Raw genomic sequence first — 9565 nt, 5'->3', positions numbered from 1 at the left:
ATAGACATGGTTAGTACATGGTTATCACACTTGGGGAATAATTCTATAAAAGACAGTTCAGAAGTTATATCTACAAAGCTGTTTATTTTCTGTGCAAACTCACAGTAAACAATACGTGCATATACTTTTAAGTCCCTAAATAAGTTATGTACAAAACATACTCCTAGACTCGTCAAGGTTTTATTGCTCAGTCCCATAATCACACACACACAGTAGGGCTAATCTCAGATGGGCCGACACTATCAAGTCTCATTCCAATGAATGCAAACAAGGGCACTTCCACAAACATAGCTCTTAAAAAAAATAGGCCAAAGACATTTAGATTTCCTAAATGCTTATATGACCTACTACTGTAATCTGACATAGTCCAATATCCCTGATAGCAGTAGTATATAGGAGTCTGTGTGCACAGAGGACTCCTAAAATCTCCGTTGTTAAAATCCCAAGCTTTGATACAGATACATATTGATCCTGTTGTGACATTCCCATCTTGGAACTTGAAACTGCAATGACAATGGCAGCAAGGGACAATCTTGTTAACACGTTCGAGCTTTCACTCAGGTGCACAGCTCCTATCTAAGGGCTAGCGTATGGACCTGGTAGATCTCCTCTGGGAAGTTCTGCTGTTGCTCCTCGTGGACAACTGTAAGTCCAGCTCTGGCCACCAGGTGGCGCAAGACGCCCAGGTCCCGGCACACGCTGCTGTCCACGTCATCGGGCACCACACCCTCGTAGGCCACGTTGTCCTTCACCACAATGAGCCCATCGGGACGCAGCGCACTGCGACACCGCCGCAGGAACTCCACCAAGTGGTCATCGGTTAGGTGACCTGTAGAGGAAAGGCCAGTTACTTTAAGTACCTATAGCATCACTGTTCATACTGAGCCCACTTCAGTTGGATCAGGACCACCCAAGAGTCATACTTCAGGAAAAGCTGCTCAGTCATTAAAGGCAGTAAATAAAGGACAGGTTATGGGTGTTCTGACATCAGTGGATTCCGTGCCATACCAATGACCCACTGGATCCAGATTACATCATAACGTCCTGTCTGGGGCTGAAAATCCTGCAGGCCGCAGCAGATGTAGTTCTCTACCCTCTTGCCCTCCTCGCCCAGGTAAGTGCGAGCTTTGTCCAGGAATTCCTGCGTCACATCCACCAGATCTACGGTGCGGAACAGCGGCAGGAGCAGTCGCTTGGTGATGCGGCCAATTCCCGCTCCACAATCTAACGCACAGCCTGGCCTAGTCTTTCCCTTGCCCTCCTGGGAATAGAGCATAGGGGAAATGGAGTGAGGAAGAAAAAGGAGAAGTAGAAACTGCACTGGGGCTGCTATACATCATTAAAAGAGTAAAATGTTGGGTTTGAGAAACTAAAATAAGTTCAAAAGCCCTGCTCAGTGACATGTGAATGCATTAATCTGTCTAATGAATTTTCACCTTCAATTGCCCCTAACCTCCCTTCACCAAATGGAAAAATGTTCATGCATCAAATGCACAATTTAATACATCTTCATGTCCATAAACAAACCACAAGGTGTCTCACCCCAAGGAATTTCTGCAGGAACTTTTTGGAACCGTTGATGTCAATGCTAGAAATGCTGCCATAACCTCCGAGCATTCCATCCACTGTGGGTGGGACCTCTTTCCAATATTGTTCTGCCTTAGAATAAAAGGCTTGCTCGTCCTCAGCGAGGACGTCCTCCATTGCCTAATGAACTTCTGGGTCAACAGATGATATAGAATGTTAACTGCTGTTGCTAATTTGATTGTAAATGGCTTGAACTGGGATTTTTTAAGAGAAAGATGATTAAGGGATTAAGTGCAACTTCAATCAAAAGGTGATCTAAGCACATCAGTTAACAATAATTCCTAAAATTTGTGGTTTTCTTAGAATCTGGTAGCTTTTAGGAAAGCGTGTAACTATCTGTTTCTAGTGCAAAAAAACAGAACTCACAACACAGAAAAAAGCAAGTCCAGATTTTTAAATATTTCTATTTGGTCCATTATAGAACTGTACAGACAGTGGAAAAATGTGCAAAAGTGCACAGAATGATAAATCAATTATCTGCACTTGTGCACATTTTTCACTGCCTGTACAACATCCGTTTCAGCAACAAAGGGGTAGAGAAGTTCCTTTCGTAGTACCTATTCGTAGTTCCTTAACACTCAGTTGTAAATCAAGGAGATTCCCTGGCGAAACTAAACTAGGTAGTGTGTAACATTACCCCTTGCGTTAGGAATTACAAGAGCGCTCACATCACCGTCACGTAGCCAAATCTGGCCTTACTTATCTTAGTTTCAGCTTTCATCTCTCATTTTAGGACTAAGGAGAGGTCAAAGAAAGACATGACATGAAGAGTAGCTGAGCCAGTTTGCCTATAAATACTTCAGTTTATTTGCCGAAAAAAAGGCGTAAAACAACACGTGAGACCTCAAAGCTGAAGTGACTTTCTAACTACATCTAAGACTACGTCAAAAACCATGTAACTAAACGAGTTAGTGGCGACATGATAGTCAAGTAACGTTAGGTAAAATGTAAGCCAATACAAGCGTAAACGAGCACCAAAAGTAGCGCTAACGTTTAGTAATGACAGTCAGCTAACATAGCTAACTAGCTAGCCTGCTAACTAATTAACATAATGCTAGCTTCTTTTATTCCTCTGTGCATACAAAATGATTAGCTAGCTAGCTCGCTACACACATCTTAAGTACAGGTATTCTGTGATGAGATCCGATTTCATAAACATCCCAGGAAGTCACCCAGTGACTAATAAACACTTACCTTTGCCCGTTACTACGTATGTCCCTAAAAATGTCAAGCCTTAAAGTCGGTCATGTCAAACCAGTGTGATCTGACTAACACTAACTGGCGTTCTTGCTGTAGGCCGGTACACCAGGCGGCCGAGTAAAGGGCGGAGCATATGTTAATCATGTTCGTCTGAAGCCAATTACACGATCGATTTTTGATGTCAGTCATTTTTTATTAAGCCAACCAGTAGCCAGAGTTAGTTGTCTTTATTTTCTTTAAACGTGGGTTTGGTTTGCGGCGGCGCAGAGCGCGAATATTCTGCTAGAAAAGTAATTTATATTTAATAAGTGTGGATTCAATACCTTTAACATTAATTAGCAACAGTAGCTATTTAGGCCATTCAAAGAGATTCTAGCCTAACGTTAATGCTAGTCGCATGAACGTTTGCTACATAACGCTAGCTAGCTAGTTAGGAACGTTCCGTGAATACATTTCTGTAAGCAAACGTATTGAAATAACCACTTTTAACGTTTATAGACCTAAATTCCATCGTGTGCTAAGTTATAATGGAACTTCACTTGTATCTTGTCACTTGTTTCTGTTCCTTGTGAAGTACAATCAAGACACATGTACAATGAATGAAATTACACTTTTAGGGTTACAGAACACAAGGACGCTTTACAATCAACACACAGCTTTTACACCCAGTCAACACACTGGTGAGAAACGGCAGCACACTGTGCACCGCGTACTCTCAACCGAAAACCACAGCCACCCTGGGTGCATCGGGAGCAGGAAGGGGAGAGAGGGCAACACCCAGGAAAGAGCGCCATCCATCACTTTGCTGTCATGCCATGCAGGCATACAGTCAATCTCATAACACTCACAACAGGACCTTTTTTTGGGGGGGGGGGGGAGCCAGTTTACAACCACAACATTTAGGCTAGCTTATTCAGATGAAAAGTGTTATTAATTGATTTAAACCATTTCACTGTTTTTGAGAATTAAAGGTTTTCCAAGGCATTGTATAATTATGTTTTCTTCTTATTGATGAAAGGGGAATGAGGAAAATACAGTCCAACAGACTGTGCAGTAATTACATCACAAATGTAACTATTACACTGGAAATCTATAAATAAATCTGAGTTAAAATGTGTACAAATAAGAAAGCCTTGCCGAGGCTGCATGTTCACACACCTTGCAATATATTAATCACATAAATATTCTCATGTTATTCTTTCAGCTTCACAGAATGGTTCATAAGAGTTTTGAGCATCCAAGTATAGTAAAAGAAGCTGATGTTTTTTTTTTACTTGTGTCATTTCTGCTATCTCACCATATATTCTACCAAATCTAGGGGTGTATGCCAATGAGCATTTGCTGGGGCATCAAAAACAGTTAAATATGGAGGTGTGTATAGAAGGGGATTATGTTCATTGACTCATTTGTCACATCTAAACATCTGCATATGCACCATAGAGAGTGTAACCCCAAACAGCCCCATCAACCTCTGCACACACACCATGGAGAGTATAAAGACTTTCTGCACCTCTGTCTGGTACAACAGCTACTCCTTCTGTGACCACAAGGCCCTCCAGCTCCAGACATTTGTGAGATCTGCCAGTCAGTGTCTGTGACTCCCAGTTTTACAGGACATTTCTGGTCATGATACCTTGGGGATATTAAAACTCAAACTCACAGCCTTACAGGACATTTACTGGTCATGACGCCTGAGGAAGACTCATTAACTTGCAGCAGACTGCAATCACTGAGCATACAGCCTGTTTCCCAGGCTGCCATCTGGTAGGCTGTACTGTATTCTTTGTCATGAAATCACTTAATGTTACAGCTCCATACTCAATCTTTTGTTCATATGCTTACATACATTTATGTCAATGATGCTAATCTCTTTCATTTCTGCTAATCTCTTTCATTTCTGCCACTGTATGGTGTTTGTTATAGACATGTACTATGGATACATTGCCTCTGCACACATACATACTTATTTTGAATATTTAAAACTACACCTCTGCAGTTAATTTGTAGTCTTCTGTCCTTGCACTACAATAGTAATGCTAACTCCATTCCTATCCTGAAGAGCTTGCTCAGGAATGGCAGAAGATAGGTTTGAGTGTATCTGCACGCACAGTGAGGCGAAGGCTTTTGAAGGATGGCTTGGTGTGAAGAAGGACAGCAAAGAAGCCACATCTCTCCAAGAAAAACATCAAGGACAGACTGATATTCTGCAGGAAGTATAGGGATTGGACTGCAGAGGACAGGGATAAAGTTATTTTCTCTGATGAAGCCCCCTTCAGACTGTTTGGGACATCTAGACAAATGACTGTCCAGAGAAGAAAAGGTGAGCACTACCATGAGTCCTATGTCATACCAAGTTAGGCATCCTGAGACCATTCGTGTGGAGAGGGTTTGCTCAAAATGTTGCCTAAGAACACTTCCATGAATAAGGAATGGTATCAAAACATCCTCCAAGAGCAACCTCTTCCAGCGATCCAGGAGCAATTTGATAAACAATGCTTTTTCCAGCATGACAGAGCACCATGTCACAAGACAAAAAATGATAACCAAGTGGCTTGCTGAACAAAACATTGAAATTGTGGGTCCATGGCCAGGAAATTCATCAGCTCTCAATCCCACTGAGAATGTGTAGTCAATTCTCAGAAAGAGGGTGGACAAACAAAAAACACAGAAACTGTGATCAACTCCAAGCACTGATTAGGCAAGAATGAGTTGCCATCAGTCAAGATTTTGTCCAAAAGCTGATATGCAGCATGCCAGGGCAAATTGCAGAAGTCTTAAAAAAGAAAGGTCAACACTGTAAATATGAAGTCTTTGCTTAAACTGGATGTATTTGTCAATAAAAAGTAAAAAAAAACAAAAAAAAACCCCAAAACATATAAAATGCTTATAATTGTACTTCACTCTACCATATAAACAATTGACAAAATGATTTAAAAAAACCCCAAAAAACAAAACCCAAAACAAACTGATGCAGTAAACTTTGTGAAAATCAAAATTTGTGTCAGTCTCAAAACGTTTGGCCACGAAAGTAGCTTATTGAAGTAATTAATGAACGAACTAAAATAGCACAATAGTTTGTGTAAACTATTAATATACTATTTTGCAAATTACATGGACAGATTCTGCTGCATCGCTGATGGGTAGGGCTACTGATTACTATTTTCAATCGATTTGCGTTTAACCAATCGCAGCGCAGTTACCGCCTTCATTTGGAATAACAGTTAAGATGAGTGGCTGCAGTGCAAAATGAGAAACAAGTAACTTCATTTGCCGATCGGCCTAATAAAACTTGACAGACAACAAAAGCCTTGTATCTAATTGGATGTAGTCGGAAATGAGTGACGAGTACCCCGCACCCTGACTCCTCCCTCTGGTGTCTCCGTGTTTCGTAGCTCGGCTAAATTTTCCTCCTCTACGTCATTTCCTAATTTGGTGCGCGCGTTTCTTATTTAAAATGTCTCCACCTTGTGGTAAGTATTTATCTCGCGACCACGGTGTTTACCGAAGATAAGCTGTTGGAGTCAAACGAAAATTTAAATGTGTTAAAATGTGATAAAATCAGTGATACTGATGTAATTGTTTTTGAATTATCACGACTTACTGATGGCACATTAAAAACAAACACACAAAATATCTTTATAATTATATATTAGTACAATATAGTACATTCTTTCAAACTTTATTTACTGACTATGTGTTTAGGCTTATTAGCATTATCTACTTGTGTGCCCCATTCAGGATAAAACTAAAATTCACATCCCTTAAAATATGTTCATCATTCATCAAAATTACAATCCTTTTTGTTACCCCTTTATTTCCTATTTTGGTCAGCTCTTTTTCCCATCCTCTCTTTTTCTTTTTCTTTTTCTTTTTTTTGACTTTATTAAGAAAATTCAATTCAATTCAATACAAACACTCCATCACAAAAACCTCACCAACAATATCCACCAGAGGACCCAGACTACCTTCACTCTATACATTAACAATTAACAATACCATTTACATCTGTAAATTAGGTATACATCATCCATTTATATGTCCAAAAGAGTCAAGGGAAATTTCTTTTTTCCTCTCATATCAATCGTCTTCAACCTTTTTAACTCACACACAATCTGTTTAAACACTGTTTCTGCAGGTATTATACATTGCTCAATAATCATCTTACATCGTGTTTTCCAAATCTTTGAATTTATCACACAAACAATCATCCAACAAAAGTTCTTTACATTCTCAGTCAAATTCTCATTAAACACTTCCCCTCCACCTGAATTCATTTCTTTAGCTTCCTCTAAACTTCCTCTAAACTCTAAGCTTCTAGCTTTTATTTGGTGGCTCTCTTCCAAGCATTGCTGTTCACCCTTTACCCATGCTGATCACCCTTTACCCATGCTGATCACCCTTTATCCTTGCTGTTCACCCTTTACCCATGCTGTTCACCCTTTACCCTTGCAATTCACCCTTTATCCTTGCTGTTCACCCTTTATCCTTGCTGTTCACTCTTTACCCATGCTGTTCACCATTTACCCATGCTGTTCACCCTTTACCCTTGCAATTCACCCTTTATCCTTGCTGTTCACTCTTTACCCATGCTGTTCACCATTTACCCATGCTGTTCTCCCTTTACCCTTGCAATTCACCCTTTATCCTTGCTGTTCACCCTTTACCCTGGCAATTCACCCTTTATCCTTGCTGTTCACCCTTTACCCTTGCAATTCACCCTTTATCCTTGCTGTTCACTCTTTACCCATGCTGTTCACCATTTACCCATGCTGTTCTCCCTTTACCCTTGCAATTCACCCTTTATCCTTGCTGTTCACCATTTACCCTGGCAATTCACCCTTTATCCTTTCTGTTCACTGTTTACCCATGCTGTTCAGTATTGACCCATGCTGTTCACTCTTCACCCATGTTGTTCACTCTTTACCCATAGTACTCACTCTTTACTCATGTTGTTCACTCTTTACCCATAGTATTCATTCTTTACCCATGTTGTTCACTCTTTACCAATAGTATTCACTCTTTATCCTTGCTGTTCACTCTTTACCCATGATGCTCTGTTTTTCTTTCCACCTACCTCCTCTTCTTTCTCTTCACTCTGCCTGTCCTTTTACTGGAGCTGGCAGCACTCAGTGCTGATGACTCAGTCTGCTGCTCGTCTACGCTGGACAGCCTGAAGTCGATATTTAATCGGATCTGCTCTCCTCTCTCTTTTGCCCTGCCTCTCTGATGCCCCTGCTTCTCTCTCTCCTCCTCTTCTCATTAGAATTACAAAGCAGTGGCAGAAATGGAGTGGAAATCAACACTTAGTGAATAACCCTGAGTCAGCAACGTCAGCGGCGCCTCCACCTTCCCTTCACCTCTCTTGTCTCCAGCTGTCTTCGCTCTCTCTCTCTCTCTCTCTCTCTCTCTCTCTCTCTCTCACTCTTTCACCCCCCCAACTCTTTGCCCCTGCTCATTAAGCAGTTCTACACTCTTACCATAGAGAATGTACTCCCATTAAGCCCCAACCATCTTCCACTCATTTATACACATATATGTGTGACACCTGAAATACTACTACAGTGATGGAGAAAAGCAACTGATCCTGCATGACTTCTTAGCAAAGACATGTCATCTGCTGAACTGCAGATACATACTGTGATTATTGATATATTCTATATAGTTGATATATGCTACATTCATATGCTACATGCATATACACAGTAAAGAAAAGAGAAGGTATGGATTAAGTAAAACCTCCCTTGTTCCTGTGCAACACATTCCTGTTCATCATTTTTTTACATAAATAAAATATCTTTCTGCTGATTTGACATGCTTGCAAATATCTTATTTCATAGAGAACAGCATAAAAGGGGATGGGGGCAAACCTTTGGGGCAATCTGCTCGACTCCCATCTCCCTATCACCATGCTCTAGAGGCATGGTCACCTGAGGGTACTGGGCTGTAGTGGAGAGAGGGGGAACATAGGAAGATTGTGTGTGTGTGTGTGTGTGTGTGTATGTGGAGGTCACCAAGCTTCCCTCATCACCATCCTAATCCTATCTAGAGCTTAGGTTTCTCCTGAACAGGCACAAGGACATGCATCAGCAGAAGCAACAATTTACATAAGCACGCACACAGATACACACACACACACACACACACACACATACACACACACACACACACACACACACACACACACACTCACACGCACACACACAGGCACACACACATGAACACACATACATAGGTATAAATGCACAAACCCACTTCCACCACAATATATGATCAATCTGTTAAAGTGTAATGGCAGGGTAGGACTAATAGTTCTGTACACACACACACACGCAGAGCGAGCGAGAGAGAGAGAGACAGAGATATCTGTTTTTAAAGTATAAAAAGTAGAGCTATATACATTACCAATATTTTGACATTTCCATCACCTTCACTGTTTTGTTTTTTTATTGTTTAGTGTGTATACTTTTGAAAAGAAATCTCTTCAAAAATGTCTACTTCAACCTTATATCAGTGCTTAGTAAACCCTTAAGTCTTGACTCTTAAAAATTTGAATCCATTTAAGTCATAATAATGGCTTTATTAACAATCCAAATATTCAGACATTGTTCTTTATGTTATTAGTAAACATGTCAATTTGTAAGTTATAATTCATTACAATATTGCATTTTTAGCTTTTCTATTTAACAACATATAAATCTAGAGTAGGTGCAACAGGTGAAAAGAACAAACTTAGAAAACAGGTAAAAATCTGTATTATACCACAAATATAACAATGTAG

At 40.4% G+C, this 9565-nt stretch overlaps 1 protein-coding gene across 1 annotated transcript; it reads right to left on the bottom strand.

The window, feature by feature from the left end:
- Positions 1 to 64: 64 nt before the first annotated feature.
- On the bottom strand, positions 65 to 2973 carry ntmt1 (N-terminal Xaa-Pro-Lys N-methyltransferase 1). The gene is made up of 4 exons (XM_026998573.3): positions 2782 to 2973; positions 1543 to 1718; positions 1009 to 1261; positions 65 to 829 (listed from the first exon to the last, which is right to left on the bottom strand). Exons 2-4 carry the CDS (start codon positions 1702 to 1704, stop codon positions 573 to 575), a joined length of 672 nt encoding a protein of 223 aa, XP_026854374.1. The 5' UTR covers positions 1705 to 1718; positions 2782 to 2973; the 3' UTR covers positions 65 to 572.
- Positions 2974 to 9565: the final 6592 nt, after the last annotated feature.

This window comes from Electrophorus electricus, chromosome 8 (genome assembly GCF_041902795.1).
Source record: "Electrophorus electricus isolate QZ-2024a chromosome 8, ASM4190279v1, whole genome shotgun sequence".
Taxonomy (NCBI): Eukaryota; Metazoa; Chordata; class Actinopteri; order Gymnotiformes; family Gymnotidae; genus Electrophorus; species Electrophorus electricus.
Note: the sequence above shows the minus strand (reverse complement) of the source record. Positions and strands in the feature narration are given on the sequence as shown.

Bases quoted from the DNA above. Each gene is read 5' to 3' on its own strand.
- ntmt1 (XM_026998573.3), bottom strand. From the start codon at position 1,704: ATGGAGGACGTCCTCGCTGAGGACGAGCAAGCCTTTTATTCTAAGGCA. The intron at 1,262-1,542 runs GTGAGACACCTT...CTCTATTCCCAG, and splicing joins TCCTGCAGAAATTCCTTGGG to GAGGGCAAGGGAAAGACTAG. The intron at 830-1,008 runs GTATGGCACGGA...TTTCCTCTACAG, and splicing joins CTGGATCCAGTGGGTCATTG to GTCACCTAACCGATGACCAC.